The 24609-nt window shown below is 25.9% G+C and overlaps 1 protein-coding gene across 5 annotated transcripts in view; it reads left to right on the forward strand.

Moving 5' to 3' along the window:
- Positions 1-24609, forward strand: part of LOC129612072 (probable serine/threonine-protein kinase DDB_G0282963) — a 142416-nt gene that overhangs the window by 85012 nt on the left and 32795 nt on the right. For 3 of the 5 annotated variants that reach the window (XM_055525547.1, XM_055525551.1, XM_055525549.1), the window contains exons 6-7: positions 1640-3388; positions 5973-7283. In XM_055525547.1, the coding sequence (XP_055381522.1) occupies positions 1640-3388; positions 5973-7283 (3060 nt within the window). The remainder of the gene's footprint in view (positions 1-1639; positions 3389-5972; positions 7284-24609) is intronic. The other 2 variants (XM_055525548.1, XM_055525550.1) reach the window with 1 other exon arrangement.

The following is a 24609-nucleotide window of genomic DNA, read 5'->3' on the forward strand; positions in this document are numbered from 1 at the left end:
ATAACCTCTTCTCTAGCACTCACATCTACAGCTTTTGTTCTTAATGTCCATAAATTGATTTGATTATGGACAATTTTCATAAATTTACTTGGACTTTTATTTTTTCGTTTCCCCTGTTACAATTACGTTTTATTGTTGTTAATTATTTCGGAAATCATTTCTCTGGCACCAATGAATATTAAGACCTAAATATAAATTAAAAGTTTTGTATTCAATTCAAAATAATATTCAGTTTTAAGTAAAAAAGTTTATCAGTCGTGAAAAATTTTAAGCTCTTACCATTTTTCATGCCTAAAATTTAAATGGATATTGAGAATTTAAGCATGAAAATATCTTATTAGCATATTTTTCTACTTCATTATTATCCTCTGTTTCGAAGAAGAACAGAATACTAAATGAATGCCTTTTTTCAAATTTATTTTAGTCACTATATTTCTCCTAAATTTTACTTGAATAACACAGTCCCTGTTGAATTTTTAAAAAGGAAAATAGGATTTTATTAAAGTATAATGATGATGATTGGGTTAATAATGAATGACATCGGCATTTGAACGTATTTATGAACTCAGAAATTTATTAATACTTATTCTTCTAAAAGAATCTGATCCAAACCAGATTTGGAATTTTCAATAAATGAATAATGTTCCGATTAATAACATCAACACATAATTGGAAGCGGTTTTTGTAGAAGTTCGAATAACTACGAAGTTATTCGCATATATAACTAGCTCTGTAGCATGAACATTTTTTGTAGTAAACATCAGATTATTTAAGAATTTATCGTAAATGTTTATGAGTTAGAAATCTCTTAGATATAAGCAAATTCATCTGAAAGAGTTGTCAATTTATCTTAACAATTTTATAAAACTGGCTTAATTTTGCTTTGGGATTAAAAAGCAAACTCAACATGAAAACCACTTGAAAATTTCCCAAATCGAGTTAAAGACCTTCACTTCTTTTGATATTATCCTTTTACCCTTTAGATTATTGTATTTGTACAAACATTGCATAAACTTTATTAAAGCACTTTATTCAATATTTTGTGTAAAAGAGAAGACGTAAGTATAAAAATTTTTTTTTTAACACAACCTTTCCAAGCATCATGTGAGATTTAAATATACAATAAAAGTGGTACCTTATAAAACTGGTCACTTATGCTGTTATATGTAGTAAATATACCTTTTGTATGTACCCTCTCCTCTTTTGTGAAATATTCAACCCGTCACCACACCAAAATTTGCTATTAATTTCGAACTTTATTATTTGCTGGACCTATAATAAAGTAACTACCGAAATCGGTCTGAACATAATTTAACCCAAACTTTTATAATGTTTTATCTGTTTTCAGATTTTTTTTGTACTATGTAATTGAAAAACAAAATAAATACCAAATAGATTTTCTGAATTTCATTTCCAATTTTTATTTTTCATTTTTTCGTTTAATTTTTTCCTATGGTGCTGTGGTCAAAAATTCAATTTTCTAATATTCAATATCTTTGCTCATTTTTTCTCGTTTCATTCTATTCGAATACAATAAAAATAAAAACTTTTAACTATTCATCCAAAAAAAAAAAAAAAAAACACACATCCAATGTATATATATGCGTTTCATATGTATGTATAATTTGTAAATATAAAGAAGAATCCTTGATGCTAGCTGATATTGAGGATAATGAAAATATAAAATTACAAAAGCCATCATTGCCAAATTTAATTCAACAAAATATTACATCATCATCCACAACAGCAATAAAATCTCGAACAACATTATCAATTGCAAATGTAGCAACTAGATCTCATTCAATTGAAATAAGTTCAGGTCCGAAAGCAAAAACTTCAATATCCTTGACTGGTGGTTTTATAAGGGAAGAAGATTTAGATAAAAACTATGATATTCTTGGTGTTTATTCAAAAGAAAATTTAGCAGCAGTTTCATCGTCGTCAGCGGCAACAATTATAGGCGGTATTAGTGGTAGTAGTAATGGTACTAACAGCAATACTACTTCCAGCAATGTTACTGGTCATCATCATTATCGTATTTTTGATAAACCTTCATTATCCCAACGCATTTATCGTGGTAAATTATTAGCAAATAATACAGTTGTTCTGCCGATTGAAGAAGATAATAAGGAACTTAAAAGATTTATTGAACAAAATTATTTTTATTTTAAAAAGAAGCAAATCGATGAAAAAGAACCACAAATAACAAAAAGCACTAAGAATGACGACCTTTTAGGTTATTCTCCAATTTATATTGGGGAAAATAAAATAAAATTTACAGCTGCTCTCTCAGAATCTGACTTTATAGCAATGAAAAATAGTCCAAATATACTTTTACGTACTAGTGGCAGTACGGATGGTGCGCATATGACGATTTCTGGTAGCTGCAGTGGTAATGGCTTAGGTGATCAAAACACTAGCAGTAATAATTTCGGGTTTAAAAAATCCATTGGCAGCGATGTCATTAGTACTAGTACGAATGTCAACGGGAATAAACCTACTATTAAAAAATTTTTTACTCTTAGTGATTCGGAATTTTTAATATCATTGAGTGGAAAATGTGGTGGCGGTGGCAACGGAATTGGTGGTTCAAACAACGTTTCAAGACGTTTCGGTTTAAATAAAGGTGAGAGAAATGTTTTAACGAAATTGCTATCAAAAACCAAGAAAAATGGTGACTATACAAGCTTAGATAAAAAAATAACTTCATCAGCAGACATTTTAAATGATATTGGCTTGAATGGTAATGAAAATACTATTATTATCAATGAAAATACTGGTGAATATCTAACTAGTGGCGGTGTTAGTGCAACTGATTCAACAACTCTAGATGCTATCAAAGATGAATGCAATTTAATAAAATCAAATATCTTCCGGCGTTCAAAGGTACGCAAACAATTATCACGTTCCTATAATGGTAATGGCAAGACAGGACGTTATCATCATTATCGTAATAGTGATATCACAGCATCAGTTGGTAATGCCGGTACTGCTTTTAATACTGATGATGGTACAGTTATATATTTACCACGTATGTTAAGTGAAGGTCATGAGACTGAAATTAATAGAAAAGATTTTCTATTAATTAGTTGTAATAGTCCACAAAAACAACAGTCACAACAGCAACAATCTCCTACACCAGATATATTATTAGATTTACATAACGTTATTAATGTCGATGATGATGGTAATGAAACTATTGAAGAAGCTGAAGAATTTATACAACAACAAGTACCCCAAATATTTGATGAAGAATATAAAAATGAACAAAAATTGCTGCGACAAAAAACAATTGAACCATTCGAATTAATTAATTTACATTTTGAATTTGATAATGGACAAGAACATGAACAACCTTTCCAACATTTACAACAAAAGGATAATAAAGGTATTTTATGAAAAAAAAAAAAAACGCAATTAAAAAAAATTTTCTGATTTCACTCGAATTTAATTGGTTTAAATTCTCAACAATTCTTTATGTAAATGTTGTTTACATTTTGTAATTTATTTAATTATTTAAATTTAAAATGGCGTTGATTAATTAATGTTTTTTTGTTAAATATAATTTTCCACATTTTAATGTATTGTGTATTAAGCGTTTGCATGTTATAAAATTTATTAAATTTAAATTTATTTAAAAAACAAAAAAAAAATTATATAATTAAATTAAATAATGAAATTGGTATTCTATGTATGCATTCATGCGGTGCCCCAATTAAGTTTAGTTTACAAGTTGCAAAAATATTTAATGAGAAAATCACATTTTACTATAAATATTTTTTACGTGTTCAAATAACAATGACCAGGAGGAAAAATTAAGTTCCAAAATGAACTAAGACTTATTTCAAATTTACTTTTGCAGACCGGTTTCATTAATTGCAAATTTACAGTATGGCGAATCAGTATTTGGTTGCAACAAGGGAAAAAAGCTCTTCTTTTCAAAAAGTGTTTATGATCGACTTCCTGTAATGTTTTCATTTTAAAGAACCACATGCAACAAATTTTTCCTTTGTGCTTATCCTTAAACTTTTTAAAAATCTTCGAAATTTGATTTGCAAAATTTTTTGGAATGTATTTGAAGGTTTTCTTAATTTCTACTAATTAAAATAATTATTTTTTTGGAAAGAGACACTACTCTATTTTTTTTCGCTTTATTCTACAGTTAAATAAAAACTGTATTTTTGTGAGAAGCCAAATGTTTGTGAAGGTGAAGAATCGCTTCTGTACCCTTACAAGGATGTCTTAATAAAAATTTTATGTATTCACGCATCAATTTAATTCTTGTGGTACGCATGAATGCAGCAAATTAATTTAGTTTATAAAATTAATATTATTTATTAGAGCTTCTAAGTTGTAAATTAATTTGTATTTATGTCTCTCTATGTTTTGTTTGTAATCTCTATATGTTCCTACATCCATTGTATATCAGTATATCTTCATATAATGCACGTAATTTTTTTTTTTTAAATCTTAATTTTCATTTATTTTATCATTTAATAATTTTATTTTGGTATGGCTTAATGATTTTCAATGAATAAATTTTATGTAAAAATTAAAAAAATTTTTAACATTATTTAAAATTTAATATTATTAAGTAATTATTATATTTATAATGGGCTTTTTATTGTAAATTGGATTAATTAAGTATTTATAATAAATAAAAATCTTTTATATTAAGAATTTCTTTTTACACAATTGAAAAATTCTTTATGATTCGATTAATTGGTAAATTTTTTTTATATATTTATTTGGTAAAAATGTAATGTAATTTTTGTGTATTTATAATTACGATATTATTCATTATTTTTTGTTAATCAATAGATTTAATTGTATATTAATCTTTGTATAATTAAAACACAATGTATAAGTACTGAGCTTGGTGGGATATTGTAAATATATGTATTTCTCCGAAATAACATAATTGTGAGTTTATGTGGATGAGCATAATTAATTTATGCATTTGCCATACATTTTTTTGTGTTATGCTTTGATTATTGCTAAACTCTTTGTAGGATACTCAATAGGAAGAATTTTGAGGACCAATCATTTATTCTGTCGTATTCTATAATACTTTAATATATAGGTGTTTATTTTAATAATTTCAAAATAGAGTGAGTTTTAGATTTAGCTCATGTTGTTAAAACCGGATTATAGAAATTAAACCGCAGATTCCATTGAGGCTTACTTAAGCAAGTAAATTACTGTCTAGTCAATAACGTTTTGTGAACAACTCAATAAAATTTTAATTAAACCTAAAATCACATTTTGATATTTTTAATTGTAACTCTAGGCGGAATTTTCTTTAAACTAGTTTAATCAACTAACTTTCCTAATTTTGTATAAAGACTACAATTTTTTTCAATATTTTTATATATGTAGAAAAATAAATGTTGTATTAGGAAGCAGTTCGAGCTTAATATTTTTCCAAATATTTTATATATTATGGAGCAGTTTTTATATAATTAGCAAGCTAAAAAGCTACCTGCTGAAGTAAAGTATGTGTAGGTACACAATATTTATAATATCATAATAATTTAGTTAGGTATTTCAATTGATCAATTTGTATTTCAAGGTGTTTCTTTATTACGAAAGTCTCGCATTTACGGTATGGGTTTGGGTTTACTAGATATAGATATCTACAATAAATTTAGGATTATAGGAAATTTGAACACAATATTGTGTAGACACTTCACTTCGACACTGAAAACATAAATTTATCTTTTTATTGTTACTAACTAAATTGTAAATTATACATGGTGGTAATAAGGTGAACTATTTTTGAGTAATTGGAATATTTTTAAACAATTTTAACTTTGTAACACGGTTATTTTTAACTACTTATTTATTTTAAAAACAAAAAAAAAATTTTCTTAAATTTACTATTTTATTTTTCTAAAATTGTTCTAACTAAATAAAAAATATTTTCTTTTTTCTCTCTTTTCCTTTTGAATTGTTCAAATTAATTTCTTTAGCAAACGCAATCGCAATTTTAACAGCTAAATTATCGTCGTCAACTCCATCATCGCCATTAACAAAGCATCCACATCAATATCATAAAACAAAAACTTCGCTATCAGCGCCAACTAGCGGTGATAAAGCAACCAGCACTGAAGATAACTTTTTTGTTACAGATTTTTTAATATGTGATAATCAACCAGTAGAAATTAATAAGAAATTTAAAACCGATAATAATATGTCTACAACAAATTTAAATGACAGTAGTAGTAATAAATTAAATAATCAAATATCATCATTACAACCATTATACATGACAGATTCAAATTCAACCATTCAAAAATCTATGCTAAATAATGAATTTATAGAAGATTTAATTACAAATAATAATAGTAGTAATAATTTAATAAATAATGGCAATAATAAAATTATAAATAGTTTAAGTAATCAACAACAACAGCAGCAACAGCAACAAAATCAGTTAGAACAGCAAGGTGATATTAATTTTGATCTAGATTCATTGAAATTACAGCAACAACAGCAACAAAAAAAGCAATCATCAAATCAAATTTTAGATAGTGATTTAAATAGTTTAATATTAAATAAATGTCTTAGTAATAATTTAAGTAATGGTAGTGATATAAATAATATGCATCAAGATGCAACTGTATTTCGTAATCGATTTAGTGCAATAAGCGATCAAACGTTCGTTACTAGTAGTAAATTTATAATATCACCACCGACAACTCCAAGTTCGGCAGTGGCAACGCCTAATAGTGGCCGAAATAGTCGAACGAATAGCCAATATTTAAGTCCAACTGGTGCAGCGACGGGTCAATCTTTACAACAGCAGCAACAAAAACAACCAACTGGTGTATTTTATTTAACACCAATTAGTCAACAGCAACAACCACAAAAATCATTAAATGAATCATCAACGATTTCTTTGGATGTTGTTTCAGCTCCATCACCTTCACCCAATTTAATAACAAATATGTCTCCAAAACCGGAAATTATTTTAGATTCAACTTTATCACCAACATCACAAACAAGTGGTCATAGTGGTAGTGGCAGTAATGGTGATCGTGGTGAGCTAAATGTTACATCACCTCTAAAAAAATCAAATGGTGATGGTAGCGATAGTAAAAGTGGTGAACCACATTTACATAGTATTTTGTTGACATATGATGAAAATGGACAGGCTGTGAGAAAACGTCAAGCATCTGTCGTTACATATGACGTTAATGTGATAAATTTTACACAAGACTCTGTGAGTCAAGATGGTAAAAGCTATATACCAATGGCCAGGCAATCAATGTCTTCTCAAAGTAAGTAAAATTTTTATTTAAATGATAAATTAAAAGATAAAAACTAAATTGATACATGAACACTAATAATACGTAAAATTTACACGTTAGGTACTGAAAAATTGAAAAAAAAAAAAATAAAACTAAATCAAATATTAATTTTCGAAAATTTCTAATCATACAAAATTACTGATATACCTAACTTACTCACATACCATAAGTCATAATAATGATTACAGAGCATAAATTCGAAATCACACCACTTTATAATACTGTTCTCATTTATTTGTGTTTTCTCTTCTTAGTAACAGAATTAAAAAAAAGCAAAAAAAAAAACATTATTGTTTTCTCTTTCTCGTGAATCATTCCTTTCTTTATTTTATTTTTTGATCTTTTTGTTTGAATTTTTTAATTTCTTTTTGTGTTGTGCTTGTTATGTGTTTGTGTTTTTTAAAAAAAGTAATAGAAAAATTTATTTCTACATGAAAAGAAAAACATTTTCTGAAAAATACTCAACTCAATAGGTCTGCAACTCATAAACGCATATTTAAAATTATTATTTATGCACTATCTGAGTTGAGGCCGGCTTCGAAATTTAAAAACTTATGTGTTATATATAAATATAGTAGCCTTTAATTACTTTATACCTTTAGAAGGAAATACGAGATTTTAATTTAGTATACTAGTCAATAAATTGATGGTAATATGAATTCTTCCCAATCTATAATTGACTCGATTTCGTTCATTTATAAAACGTAATCCTAGTCTTCCTGTCAACGCTTGTCAGTTATCAGCATTAGGGATCAAAAACTTACTTATTGAAGAAGAGTTGTATTCCTACATGCATACTCTTTCTAACTTAAGTTCAGGAAGTAAAATTATTTTTTTGAAATTTATTTTTATTGCCAGATCATGGCATTATTTCAGTTACCGCAATGTTCCTGCATATATTTTTCCTTATACTATTAAGGATAGCTACAAAATATAGAAATAAACAACAATTTATAATAAAAAAATAACAAAAATTATAAATGAATTTTTATACGGCTTTTTAACAACTATACCGACCTATTTGATTCTAATTCTAATGAAATTTTAAGGGTTTTTTTGTGAAAATAGTTTGAAATAAGCCTTTTATTGTATAGATTACAACAATGGTTTTAACTTAAAATATTTAAGCTTGAAAGTCTTGTATAAATTCAACGCTTTTTTAGTCAGGCAATGGTCTAGTTTTTAATGTTTAATTTTTAAAGTAATTTGTAAATCGTAATAAATTCTAGTATTAACATTCTGTAGCAAGCCAAAATCTTCTGCAATGCGTCCTGCAAATTTGCAAAATATGTTCTGCAAATTCAAATTTTTAGTTTGATCTTATGTAATTTAGTTTATAGGCAATAATATTATTTTAATATTTGTTTATAGGTCTTACCAAAAATATTTTAATATCCTCTTGCTTCATGTGAATCACCCCATTAATATGTGTTGCTTATGCTATGACTGAAGCTTATTGACATTCTTAAGTTGCAGCAAACCAACTTATCCAAATATCTGCTGGAAAATTGTTTAAACCTAAAATAAAAAACGTATAAAATTATGGCAAATATTTTTTTGCTGTTTTTATTTTAAGAGGCTTTTAAATTTTTAATCTAAAAACTTTCAACCTTTTTGAAACATTTAAGAATATACTAGGAAAAAATGTAGAACATAAAACCCGATAAAAGTTATACTTAAACTTGTTTCCGAGAAATTTAAAAAAAAATAATAATAAAGAACACAAAAACCACGTATTGCAACGTTTCCTGTTTTAAAACAATAAGGAAAAAGAAGAAAACGAAAAATAGTTGTTGGGAAAGTTTTTTGTTTCTATTGAGGCATGAAAAGGACGAAACTTTTGTTACATTTGTTTTTTTTTTATTTGAAATTTTTTTTTACCTTTAAAGGAAAACAAAAAACTATGCTCTCAAATAATTTTTTAGTTTTACACTCACAAATTTGTTTAGATTCGGTGAAGGGTTTTTGCTTTTTTTCTGCCGTTTTTTCCCTTTCATATTTTCATCCCTTTTGTAACTTTGTAACCTCATGTGTAGTGTGATGAAGTCACCTTATTGTGTGAATAGTGTGTTGGCACATATTCTATTATTTATGTGTGTATTCTTTGTTAAATCCTGAAGTGGATTTGTGTAACACCACTTATTAGAAAATAAAATAGTCTAACTATTGGCATATTCATGTGCTTATAAAAAAAAGCAAAGGGTTTAAAAATTATATTTTTTTTTCAATTCAATGTGATGTGACTTTTGCCCCCAAAAAAGCTATTTTGTACTTATATTAGCTGTCGTGTTTTCTTTTTTTCAAAAAGTTGATTGCTTAGGCCAACTTGAAAGTAAGTTGAATAACTTTGATGACAAGGACTGAAAGAAGGAGGATAGTCGGTTATTGCTTCTCAATATTCAAGTTGAAAATGGATTGAAGCCACGTGTTTGTTATACGAAAATTCTTTAACGGCTAACATACAACAAAATATCATTCTAACGGAGTAGGTTTATTGCTCTTCTCTCTATATCTCAAAGAACATTTTTAAATTCATCACCTTTGCGCTTTGATTTAGAAGTCTTTGATTATATAAGGCTTCATAAAGGATGTACGTTTATATCAAAATTCCATTCAAAATTACAGCTTCAATTGTGTGTTAACTTCAATATGAGTATTCTGGAAAGTTTATGTATACATATTCCGAATTTTAATTAAAATATTCGCAGCCGCATAAAATAATAAAGTTGGGTCAAACCAATGGTTTGTATTGTAGCACTTTTCCCTTCAACAAGTGAAAATTCTGCTTTTAAATACAGTTTACGAGTATGTATATCTATCACACTATTAAAATTATTTTCATTCATATACAAAACTATTTCTAGGATTGCATATATTTAGGATGAACGATTTATGCAGTCTTTGAAATAAAGCAAAAATTAATATAAAGAGGGGTTAACATAATGCTCGATTTTAAGGGTTAATTGTGTGAGTTAAGAAAAATAATTATATTTTTTAATGTAATGGAATTTACCGTTAGCTTTTTGCGTTTATAGAAATTTGAAAAAGCTTGCGGTTTCGGAAATATAAGGTGTCAAAAATTCAAATTTTACAAATTTCAAGAAGCGATAACTTGAGAAGGGGTGGAGATGGAAAAAAATTTTCTTCTAGCAAAATAAACTATTTATTAATGTCTAAAAGACTCTAAAATTTCAAGCTCCTACTTGCTGGGGTCTAGAAGAAAAATGACATCAAAAATTTGGAAAAAAATGACTTTAGATAACGGTAAATTTGAGCGGCCATTTTGTTTTTCTTAAGTTGAACTATAGTATACCGCACTAGGGAAAACAAGCCGCTGCCTTTATGCGTTTGCAAAATTTCACAAATGCTTATGGTTTCATTGCAACAAATAGTTAAAAAAGGCCATTTTTTGAGTTTTGGGGGGGGTGTAACTTCAAGAGGGGGGGAAATAAGTAAAAATTTTGTTCTACGGAAGTTTTAGTAAAGATCTATGTACGTATTAAACTTCAGCTTTCTATCTTCAAGGGTGTAAAAGTTTTGTAAACAAAAACAGTGTCCATGGACGGACGGACAGAGTGAAACTAATAAGCACTTTTTTTCAAAAAATTTTTGGAAAAGTGCTAAAAACTATATAAAACTTACACCTCACAAAACTTTATGTTGGAACTGTTAATAAGGAAGAAAGTGAAAATAAGAATTAGGCATTTGAATTTGAAATTTGTTTTGATTTTTTGTTTAGTTCAGCTATTATTAACTTTATGTAAATAGTTCAAGTAGAATATATTTTGACCTTCTCAATTATTCAATGAAATAAAAATTTGCCAAAATTGAACGTAATTTTCTCATGATATTTTTAGTTTTATTTTATTATAATAATATTATTCAGATACGTTTCGCTTATTTACTGCTAGAATAGTATAAATATACTCAAAATAATTTGCAAACATGCGATGAAAACTGGAAAAACTTTTTTTCTCTATTTTTTTTTCGTCTCATATCGCGAATGAATTAATGTTAGAATTGCGTGTTCAAAGTTGCCAATTTGCGTATTGTTTAACTTCGAACGTTTAAAATTCTAATAATAAACATACCGAAAAGTACGATGTTTATATTTATTGCATAATTTTAGGCTATAGAAATTTTTCATATTGTATACGTATATTACCTTTATGAAAATTGCTAAATTTTAGTAAAAACTTGTATAATGGAAAACTTTTAAATTTTTAAATTTTAAATACTATATTTAAACTTTTTATCAAAAACAAATTGAAATTTTAATAAAGCATTAAATCCATATTTTCCCTCTTAAACGATTTAAGGAAACTAATAGACTAGAAAATAAAAATTGCTTAATCCACTAGGTACCGACAAGTTTGATTTTAGACTAATTTTTTACTTTATATGTGCAAAGAATTTGTTAAACGTTTGTTATTCGTACATTTTCGTGATTTACCACCATGGTACTAAACAATGATAATAAATTATTTATTTATTGGCGATTAATTAATTTACATTCCAAATTAATATATTAATATATAATTTATTACATCGCATTTTGACAATTAATAAAATTTTTCTGGAATCATACGGAATTTAATTAATGATTTTAATAGGTTAGTAGCTGTATTATTATTAAGTGAAATCATTTTAGCATGGGAATAAATTTTTCCTAAAAATTTACAATAAAAATATTAATTTGATCTTTAAATTAAAATGCCGTATAATTTTATAGTCTTGTCAAAAAGAATGTTCAGTTTAGTTATAAAATTTTTATTATTTAATAGTATTTTTTCTGTAGTTTAAGGACCCTTTTGTGCAACACATTAATACTCACATTAATATTTAGTAAAAAACTATTCGAGAATTTTACGATAACATTGCAATCCCTCGTTTAAAGTTGTATTTAAATGAAATTTCTTAAAGCATTTACCTGATTTTTATACAAGGAAAATGAATTTTAGGTTAGGCTCTGAAAAGTTGCTTATAGTATTAGGAATTTTACTGCGTATTAGAATTTTACTGAGGATTACTGCAAAAATTTGAAGATAAATTCTAGTATTTATTTTTGACAATTCCATCCTTTAATTTATTAATGCTTAAATTCTACTTGAATTAATAAAAATGTATTTTATGTGTTAAATAAAATTTTGTTACTTTAATACCTTGAAGCAAAATTTTACACTCTAATTATCTATATATATATATAGCTGCAATAATGCTCAATGACCATAAATTATAATAATTAAGAAAAATTAATCAAAGAATTCGAAATTTTTTAGAATTTACTGTCAAATTTAATAATTTACTGATTGACTTATCTGACTGCCTGGAGCGCTAATCTTTTCAAATAAATAATTTAATATATTTCGAATAAATATTTATTCAAATCAAATCGGAAAATACCTAAAATATCACAAATACAATTTTTAAATTAACAATTTCTGTAACTTGGCAAGTAGATGTAAAAAATAAGATTTTAATCTGTGGCAGATGGCATTCTTTTTAATTCAAAAGGATATTTTCCCAAAATGTGTTTTTGTTGTTGGAATTTAAGATAAAAAAACGTTTCTTTTTGGGCTAGATAATTTTTTTTTTGGTTTCTATCGAGAATAATTTCAAAAACATAATTTTTAAAATTATTCTTGGAAAAATTTTAATATACTGAATTTTTGTGTTAAATAAAATTACTAAATTTAATTACCGTTTTAATTTTCCTATACAAAGCTACATTTTTCTGAAAATTTACATTCTATGTTTGAATGTTATTTGATGTAAAAGAATTAAAGTCAAATGAGTTAATGATCTTTTTTGTTAAATATGAAAAAAGTTATTTATGAAAGTTATTAAAATTATCCTTAAAACAATAATGTTTTAGCATTCTTTAATGGCTTTTCCGATAACATAATTACTCTCACTTGAATACGATGATGATGACGCCGGCATGTACATTATTTGCTCGAGTATTTGTTTTTTATTTTTCACATTACAAAATAAATTCACCTTTAATAAAATTACCCTTTGGAACCCTTCTGGTAGACTTTAGTACCCTTGTTGTTTCTTCTTTTTCTACTCATTGAGATTAATAATTTTTTTTTTGTTTTATTTTCTTTTTAAATTCTTTTAAAGATCGAGGCAATTTAAAAATAAAAAAAATTCTCTGCTATAAGAAATAAAATTGAAAAATGAAAAAAAAAAATTATTTTTGCTCTCTTTTTCTTCATTTATTATTCAAGAAAAAAAAAAGTAAAAAAACAAAGAAAAAAAATGAAGAGAAAAATTGTTTTATTATCCTTTTATTATCCTTAACAATTTTAAAATAAAAAAAAAATGATTGTAACCAAAAGATTACTATATTTATTGAGTTACGATCGGACTTCTTGCAGACTAAAGAATGCTTCAAATGAGGTGAATGCTTCACTATAAGAAAATAAATAAAGTGTTATACTAAATTTGACTTCTTAATATATTGAAGACACTATAAAGGATCAATAATATTCCAGTTATTTCTAACGGGGGTTGGTATTGCTTCAATGGATTTAAGAAGTATATGATCAACTGCATTTAAACAATTATATTGGAGACAGAAGTAATGTTGGTCTTAATGATAATGTTGTCTTCAGTCTTTCGTCAAGTTTTCGTCCATGAATACTTCTCGAGGAAGACTATGTCTTTCATATGAAATTTCTCATTTGCTGATGTCGAAATCACAACTGAAATTCAGATTATTTGCTTTTGAACTCGTAATGAAATTCCCAATTTGTAAGGTTTAAGATCATTTTAAACGATGAAATTCAACTATAATTGATTGAATCAAAAGACAAACTAAAAAAGAAACCAAAAACAAAAATTAATGTAAGGTTAATGTTTTTGATTCATCAATAACAACAAACGTCTTGCAAACCGTGGTTCATTTTCTTTATTATTAAAAGCACATGTTATTATAGGTGAATGCACCCACCAATTTTTTCTTGAAATTTTTTATTAGCTTGTCTTATGAATAGCGTTTACAACTATAAAATTTTATCTTTTGTTCTAACTCATAATAATGCTTTAGATTTATCTACATGCGTACTTTTTTTTATCCATTCTTTTAAAATCACTTTGATGCCTGTGGGCCTTAAAAACGTTTCAAAATAAAATTTTATTATCTTTCTCGTTTTTCAAATGAAAAATAAAAGAATGAAAAAAAATTGAAAGGAAAAACTTCAAAAGTCTTCAAAAGTTATTTTTGCGTATACCTTATATAAGGTAAGGTAAGGTAAGGTAAGGTAAGGTATATTGAAATGGATTTTTGATAAAAAAAGATGTCGGGATAGGGAAGAATTCATGTATAAAATATTTTAAAAAGTTCATCCCTTTTACAATTTTTTGTTTTTGGTGAGTTGTATTCATATTTTAGTAGGAATTCTAGTGGATTATATAAAAGCAGATAAAAAATATAATGGAAAGAAAATTTAATCCTTTTTCTTTAACTTGATTCTTTTAAATGATCTGAAGACGTATATGTATATTGAAAAGGTTCAGGACCTTTCACTCTTTCTAATATCTTAACAATCAGTTTTCAATTTATTTGTGAGATAATTTCTTTTTTTCTCCAGCTTATTTTATATTTGGTTTTCATATTTTTATTAAGGGTGCATTACAATAATACAAAAACGATTTGAATTTCATGGAATGTCCGTTTATTTGACTTAGTAAAGAAGGATGTAAATGTTTCCGGAATTGATTTGTAATTTATCTTATAGGGAAACAATGAATTTTTAATTAAATTTCCTGTCACAGCACACCCCTGTATTTAGTAAAAATATGTTATGGCAATAGCCGTGTCACTTTGTTCTGTTTTAAAAGGACGTTCTACCTTCCAACAAGCCTTTAATTATAGAAAACATAAAATTAAAACTTTAAATTTCTGATCGTAGTTTTTCAACCAACGCGTTTAAAATATTCAACTGCTGATGCTTAAATGTTGCCAATTTAGTTGGGAATGACGAAAATTTAATTTTTTTCAAAAAAAGTTACTCTCCTTTTTCCATTGGTGAATTCATTCCAGTAATTTTTTTGCTGTAAACATGTCTTAAGTAATTTTAATAATTAAGGGAAAAAATTTTGACGCAATTTACATGGTGTAAGAAAGTATTAAAATTGGTGGTATTAGTTTTAAGCGATTAAAAAGATAAAATTAGGTTTTTGTATAAACTTTGTTTGTAAATTTTTAGTTCAACCTTTTTGTTCTTCTTTTTGCATATAGAAGGAAAATTTCTTGCTTAATTGTTTTAGCTTCTTTAACTTATTCCTTTTTGTTTTTATTATAGACTCGAATAAAAGTTTGTTTAAAAAGTTTCTGTACATAAATTCTGATAATAAGAAAAAATGAATTTGGTTAACCTATAAATGGTTAAAAAAGTTAAAAATATTAATTTTAAAATTTGTTCTGTGGTTTTAACCAAAAATAATTTTATATAAAAATTGAATTTTTTCTTTGCCCAAACTGTCAAGATAACGAGAATTTAGGTTTTTATACAATTAAAAACATAACGATTATTAAAACTAATGGCCAACAATTAAAAAAGTCAAATGAAAATTTGCTGGCACAGGCATTGAAATTTTATATAATTCCATTAAAATAAAGAACTCACACGTAAAACTTACATAAAAGTTCGAATATATTTGGATAAATTTGCATTAAATTTAATTTTGTTCTAGTACGTTGAATATAGTTTGAAAATTTCAAAAGAATCGAGTAGCTGCAGTCTTACGTGTCTTATTGTAGTCTCCCAAGTTATCGCATCTCTGTTCTAAGGGCAAACTCAGTATTCAAGGTCAAAGTCGTATCTCTATTGTCGGGATGCGATTGGAAGCCTTGTCGAGAAAAAATGAGAACGCGTATAATCAGTACCAGGCAGTTAAAAAAGGTGTGTATAATGGTTTCGTCATTACTTGCACAGAATCTACACAAGAAGGAACCTGATTCTATCCATCGGTAAACCTTTGTGAGTTATAAGCAAATATGCACTATGTGAGAATGAGTATGGGTCACTCGAGTTTCTCACATTACATAATTACAAGAAGAAATGTCATGTTCAAAGGCTTGTTTTGTTTCGACAAATAATAAATTTGTATGGAATTTTTGTTACTAAAAAGAGTCCTTAAAATTGTTTTGAAAAATTTTAATAGTCGGAATCGAATATTTTTTCTTTTTTGCAAGCAGAATGATGTGCCGCACTTTGTGAATGATGTGCCGTAAGCAGAATGATTTGCCGCATGTGTCGGGTGTTTTAGATTGAAAATTACGAAAATGTTTAAGAATTTTGTAAAGACTGTGTTATTCTCAACTATCCTGTTATCCAGTTTGGTAAGCCCCAATCGACAATTTTAATGAGTATCTTAAAATGAATTATCCAATAAAAAAATCGTGTCTTTTAAATTCTTTATAAAAAATTCTTGTAGAAAAAAGTTCTGCTGAATTGTAAACTCAAATTTAAGTTTCATTTGCATATTTTTTATAATTTAAAAAAAAAAGCCGAAACTAAAAAACAAGAAAAAAACGCCAGAACATTATACTTTTAAAGTCGTTCTCTTTTTTCTATTTTAATTTACAACGAATTATTGTAAATGTGTTTGCCTTTAATATTCATGAAGGATAAATTGTCCGCGAAATAAATTTGTTCAATAACGTCAGTTTTTTTCAAATTTTATATTCCCCGTTTATGGGTATGTACACTTGTATGTAAACAACACGAAGTTTTTTTTTTTATAAATTTACATGCTTCTTTTGTAAATTTTTGTTGTAAATTCAGAATACGAAAAGTAGAACTTGTTCAAAATAGAGGGGTTTAGGAAATGAATTCAAAAATAGTTGAAAAGTTAAAATACAAAAACAAATTTAAAAAGTAAAACTATAATTTTATATAAATAAAAAACTTAATTTAAAGGGATTGCCAATTCATAAATTTCGTTTATAATGGTTTTTGGGGCTCCAATTGCTAAAATGAATTAATTTTAACTTGTCGTTCTAATCAAATAGGAATTTAAGTGTTGATAACTTAAAGTTTATAGAGAATAATTTGTAGCCGATAATAAAAATCTGACAAAATTAGAATCTCAACTCTTCTGTTCTTTGTCACATCTTATACTTGTCCACATTATATGTGGCACCCAATTGTAATTTTATTATTATTTTTTAAATCCTACAGGTTCTTTGTATAGTTTAATTGAAAAATATGCAAAAATAAAGAAGATGGAATGAATTTTTTTAGTTTATTACAACTACCCAGAATTTTGGAATTTATGTTTATTCGTTCATGTGTTTACTTTTTAATTTCCGTACTAGATTTTTGGAAAAGTTTCATTTAATGTAAGAAAATTTTATGTTTTTTTCAAAAAGGATTTATTTGGTTTTTTTTTCTGCGCATTGTAATAGAGAAAAATTTATTACACTTTTCAAATAAAGTTAAAAATTTTTAAATAGGTTTATTAAAATTAATAAATTGAAAAAAATTTACATTTTATTCCACATTTTATGCAATTGGGAAAAGCATATCGAGCCACACAATATTTCATTAAATATGCAAGCGAACTCAAAGATATTTGAATTCCACGAAGATTTTTCATTTGTAAAACTGTTTAAAAAATTTTTGATAGAATAGAGAATATTCAGTCGGTGTTAAAATTATCAAGACACTTAAAGAGACCCACTTCGGTTACTTTTGTGATGGACTTTGACAATTAAAGTGCGTTCTTTGGTACAATTACTTTTGGTATAATTAATATTTAAAATTGCAATAGGGTTGACCGGAAAATGGGAAGAAAAGAGTTTATTTATGAAGGTTTAGGAATTCTTTTGGTTTTTCTTCCGTCCAACTCAATATGTACAAATCGTATATGTACACAAAATACGCTCATATTTATGTAATTTATAAATGCTGATAAAGGTTATTATGTCATTTTTCATGTACTTTAAGGATTTTTATAAATAGACATGAAGATAAATTATTGCTAGGATACTTATAAGCTTGTAGAATATAAATCGTTATATAAAATGAGAAAATAACTCAAATAAAAACTTCATTTATAACGGATTTTCATTTTATATCTCTTTTCATTTATTTTCTTATGATATTTATTAAAAAGAGAAGGAAAAAAATTTGTAGCCGCATTTTATTTTTGTACGTCTTTTCTTCTTCTTCTTCTCTCTTTCCAATTTGTACAAATTTTTGAGATTTTGTCGCATTCTATGTAGACTTTTATATGAAAAAAGAATTTTATTTTTTGGTTTCTTATCTTTATAAAATTCTTATAATTAAATAGAAGATGTGAAATATAACTCGTTTGCTTGGCCTGTTTTTTTATATAACATTTTCCATTTATTCTCCGTACCTTACCACAGTCATACTGTGTTTGTTTTTGGACTTAATGTAAATGGTAAAGGATCTTATACGCATATTAAGTCAATGTTTTATTAAAAGATTTTTCTTAAACAAATATTTGTCATAAGATTGTAAATCTTTTTTAAGCTAATATAGTTAAGACTTAAATTATACAAAAAAAGAGAGAAAAAGAAGAAAAATGAACGACAAGGAGCTTTTAATTTAATTAAATTTCATTTTAATATCAAAAATATTTTGGATGATGAAATATGTAAGAAATAATGTTTAAGGACTTTATGTCATAATTTAACATTCATAAAACTATTTCTGTCATTACTATGAATATTAGCGACTTAATTACTGCGACATAACAATAACGTAGAAAGTAAGTAACGTTATAACGTCAAATAAGTAACGTTACGGGAAAAAGAAACGTAAGAGAAAATTAATTAAAAACGAAAACTAGGTTGAACTAAAATGGTATTGGCAGGCGAAAATTTTTGGGCTTGATTTTTATATTAATTCAAATAAACGATTTGCTTTTGCTTAACAATATTAAATAAGTGATAAAGAAATTCTTGTATTTGACAAAAATTCTCTTGAAATGTTAATTTTCTCCAAATTCTATGCAACATTTTCCACCGACTTTTATTTTTATACGTTCCTTTACCTTTGCTCATTCAATAATAGTATTGAACAATATGGTACATACCTACATGTTGTTGAATGAGTTTATTCACGTGCTTACGTGCTTTCAACGTTTAATGTTAGTAGCATATACATTCTCTTGTAATTATATCTGTAACTCCGTGTGATAATAAGAATGTTACTTAAATTAAAATGAAAAACGTGTACGATTTAATGGGTGCTAAGTCAGCAAAAGAAATTTTGATTTTATATCCTATATTATGCAAACATTGTAAGTCGTTATTGCAGCTCTAACATATATGAATTAATATAGCTATATACAATTATTGTTTTACAATAATAATTATTGAAAATTTTGAAAGCAGAAGAAGCAATTTTGATAAAATTTTTTGGAAAAGTCAATGATCGCTGAATTTTATTATTTTTGTTTATTTCTGTTAAGACGGCTATATTTCTTGCTTATTTGATTGCTTATAAAATAATTTTAGCTCGACATCGTTTCCATATATTTCTCATTCATTGTTTGATTTTTACGGTTCAAATTTCTTTCAAAAAATAAAAATTATTTTAATACAAAATATAAATAATAAAGTTAAGAGGATTATTAGCTATAAATTTACTAGAAATGGCAGAATAATTTTTCCTCGATTTAATTTGAAAGAACAATAATAAAGTAATGAAGCATAATTTGAAAATGGAAATCCCGATATTATGTACATACTTACGTCATATTAAAAAATCATAAATTACATTTAAAGTTTTAATAAACGACTTCTTGAGAAGTGAATGAACTGTTACTAGTCTATGATAGTTTAGCGGAATTATGGATATATTAAGTATGTACATAGTATGAAACATGATTTCAAAATATAAGAAGAAATCCCATTAATTAGTTCAATAAATATTATTAATTATTGGTATAAAAAGTTCAAGAAATCTCAAATTACTTAAGTATAGAAATTAATTCATAGATTATTTGATGCTAAAAATTTTAAATATTGGGTAAATCATTCAGAATATATGAGTACATTTTAAATATGTTTGATTCAAACCAAACTATTTCACTATTATCTCAATATCACACTTATTGACTTATGCTATCAAAAGTTCATAACTTGACTTACAGAAGACTAACATAATTCGAATTTTGAACAGCAATATCTTGAAAATAAATCCGACTGAAACCAATAGTTTGTAAAGTAGCACTCTTCTCCTTAACATCAAAATATTGCATACATTTAAGATGCTCTTTACATTTTGTGTTTTTCGTGAGAATTCACAAATCCCAAAGGAAAATATTTTATTTGTAAAAGAACTATGTAAATTGTTGTCTCTTATTTACTTATTGTAAATTTCGAAGAAATTTGAAAGTAATACGCAAATTAGTAGAAGAATAGAATTCAAATATCGTTCTAATTAAAGGTTCCCTTCCAGATTTTTTAAGAATTTATTAGCTAATCTTTACAAACAGATGAGTTCAAAAATATAAGCCTAAATTTTGGAAAGGAAGCCATAGTACCGCTGCAAAGGCTTTGAATTCGCCTTGAATTTTGAATAAATTCCTGGTTTTCACAGCGAAATTATTAAGTTTTAAAAAAATCCGATGATTACATTTTCGGTAATATTGCAATTAATAAATAAACAGAACTTATTAGAATTTTATTGGTCTGAAACTGTCTTTTTGCACTGCTCCCACACGATATAGCATTTCTATTCAGAATCGGTATGTAAATTTTGGATACTGGGATGAAAATAATGCCTCCCTTTGTATTTTGAGCGGTTGGTAACAAAATTTTCAAAAGAATTGTAGAATTTTATATAAAACCTCATTCTCTTTATTAAATTAAATTTCAATAGTTCAAAAAATTTTTTACAACAAAAACAAAAAACTAATTTCTCTTTTTCCGCTCTTATTAAACTAAATATAAGAAAAAAATTGTTTAATTTTCTCTATTACTCATTTTCTAATTTCTAATAATAAACTTCTATTTAACATAAACAAACTCTTTTTTAAATCAACAACAAACCTACAGCAACAGCAGTCTCTCTTCCTCTCTTATTTTAACTTTTACTTCTTGTTCTGTTTCACATTTCTCCTATATCTCAATCTAATAAACATTATTAACTGTTATAGGAAAGAATGAGCCGAAAATAATTTTTAATATTATTGTAAAAAATAGAAAAATATTTTGTGTATAAAATCGGAGGGGTACAAAAATTGCTATTGTGCAAAACTTAAAGAATAAGAATGTTTTTGTATTGTAAATTTTTATATATGAAAAAGCATAAATTTTATTGACGCCAGTGATTCTGAAGTTTTTATTTCGCCTTTAAAAATGTTATCCGGACCGAAAAACAAGTAATAATAATAAAAATTGAAAGTGAAAAAGAAGAAAACAAGAATAAATTAAATAAATGTTTCGTACACATGTTTCTAACGATTTTCTATAATGTATGTATGTGTGTACGTACATAGCAGCATACTAGGTTTACATAAGCTCGTATAACCGGCAAAAATATTTCAATATGAGCGAATGAAAACTTTGGCATTCAAAAATTATTTTATATTTTATTTTTTTATGCTTACTTCCATTATTTTGTCATTTTGTTTTATTTCAGTTTTATGTTTGTATTGACAATAATTGCCTGTGTATTAGTCTAAATATGTGTATGTAAATTAGTCAGCCTTAAATACATAAAAAATATAGAATTGTACAGAAAAGGAGTCAACAATGTATTTTTTTTCTCTTAAAATTGATTATAAATATTTTTCGCCAAGTTGTTTTGCTTTTTTTTTATTAAAATAAATTTCTATTCTGCGTGATTATGAGAAAAAAAATTGATATATTTAGTCCTTGAAATTTATAACGGATTTACATTTAAGGTTCTTGAACTCTCCACAAAACGAAAAAATAAAAAAGCTTTGAATTTTGTGATAATGGATGAAATTGAAAAAAAATCTCTGAAAAAAATTCAGTTGTTCTTATAGGTATGAGAATGGGAGTAAGTGTGATGATGTAGATTGAAACCGTAGAATGTTACATGTAGAGTTTAATCGTCTGTTTTCTTTCGGCAATTGAACACCTTAAACGTCCTATATTTTTAATATAAAATCAAAATTTTGCAATTTTTGTCGCTAGAGGCCTATCGTTTTTGTCGCTAGTGGCTTATGGATTTTGTCGCCTCCAAAAAAGTTTTATAAATATTTGAATGTTTGTTTATTTTATGTACAACCTGCATTGCTAACGAAATTTAACGAAGTCTTTAATTAAAAATGTACGTGTGTAAAATTATAAATTAAATACTACTTTGATTCTTGATTTCCATATATGTAGGTCTTCGTAATATTGTACATTGAATAGTTTTAAGAGAGTGTTTTTAATATTCACTCACTTCATTGTATTTCTAATACTAAAAAACTGCTTATATCCTCATAATCTAATGGAAAAATACAAAATTGTTAGATTTCCTAAATGTACTGTTAAACATAAATATGATAAACTGATTTTATATTCTGTTATACACTCTTGATTTCAAAATTACTGTATTCCATTTGTACTTAATGCTATTTTATTAACAGAAATATATACAAAGGAAAATATGGTTCTATTGAATTTACTTGAACTAAAGCAAATTAATTCTGATTATCAGATTATTGTATACTTCACCCCTTGAACACCTCAATGCCATAGGACATTAATACAACAAAAAATTATTTGTATGTTATATGCCTTTCTCTACATGGTTAATAGTGTGGTTAATTTTATTTTGACAAAAAACTATGCTAGGAGAGAAAAAATTTTATAACAAAACAAAGTATGTATTCGATAACTATAAAATTGGAATGAAAAAAAGGATTTAAAAAAGAAATATGGGACCGAAAATTGCTGATATGTTCAATAAATTTAAGAAATCAAAACAAGAACATAAAGCTGTTGATGACAACCCTATTGTAAAATATTTTACCACAACAACACATATACGTACAAAAATAATAATTTTTAGAAATTTATGTTGTTTTTAAAATGTGCCAATTTACTGCTTTAAGGACTTGTTTTTTAACATAAATAATATGAAATATTGTGAGGGTAAAGTGAGTTTTATTACTAAATAGAACAAATTCTTATACAAAATTTAGAAGTTGAAACTAGAATTCAAGCAAATTATATTTAAGGTTTACTAAACGATTTCAATAATTTAAATAAAGCTTAACGTTGACCTCGGTAACTGGAACTCAAGATTGAACTTTGAACTACAGAAAATTTTCTAACTCAAAATTATTTTTTCTGGTGTATAAGAAAATATTGATTATAGGTTACGTATATAAGGATAATTTGAGTATGAAAGAGCTGTAAGTAGAAATATAAAGTTACAATTAGTGCAAACCAATACGAAATTAGCTGAAGTTGTGTTGTCATAGAAATTCATAAACTAGAGAGTACCTTAACATTTCGAAAATGCTATTTAATTATACGGCAAATGACGTAAGTGTTTTGATAATGATAGACTTTTTGTAATATTTATAAAGGTATGTGCATCTGTGTTTTATTATATTTCACTTAGGTAATTGCATTATGCAACCTAAAATTACCAATTTAATTAATGTACTTGTGATCAATATTTGCCTATGTAAGCTATATGAATTTCTATGCATTTTATATAAAAGCTCACAACTACAATCAGGCTATACAATTATTCAGAGTCACAGAATGCAGATTTTTTTTTTTCAATTTTCAAACCTTTATCGAGAATAAAATTATACTTTGCAACACTTAATAATAATATAGTTATATACTCTTCCTTTCTAAGAGCATGCATAAAAGCAAAAAACTGATTGAAATTTTCTAAATGAAATTATTAACCACGATAAAGAAACTTAAAAAAGAAATTCGGAAATTGTTAAAAATTTTTCCTATTTTTCTGTTTTTTTTTTATTTTTGTTATAAAACAAAAAATATTTTCTCTATATACTTTTTGTCCTGTCAAGGACATCTTATCGAATTTCAAGTTATTTAATTAGACTAATGCAAAAAACTATACCAAAAAAATATGAGAAAAAGAAAATTTAGAATGAAAAAAGGTGAAAGACATGAAGTCAAAATGAATTTATTTTATAAAAGAATTGAAGCGAGTAAAAAGCTACAAAATGAAGAAAAAAAAATTAAAATAACAACAAAATGTAAAATTTATTTTAAGTCCTTAGAAAATAAAATCAAAATGAAATTGAAAAATTTGATTAAATTTTCTTAATTAAGTGTTGCCATTAATTGTTATTTTTACAT

The sequence above is a fragment of the Condylostylus longicornis genome, unplaced genomic scaffold (genome assembly GCF_029603195.1).
Source record: "Condylostylus longicornis isolate FDR11 unplaced genomic scaffold, ASM2960319v2 ptg000055l, whole genome shotgun sequence".
In the NCBI taxonomy this organism is placed as follows: domain Eukaryota; kingdom Metazoa; phylum Arthropoda; class Insecta; order Diptera; family Dolichopodidae; genus Condylostylus; species Condylostylus longicornis.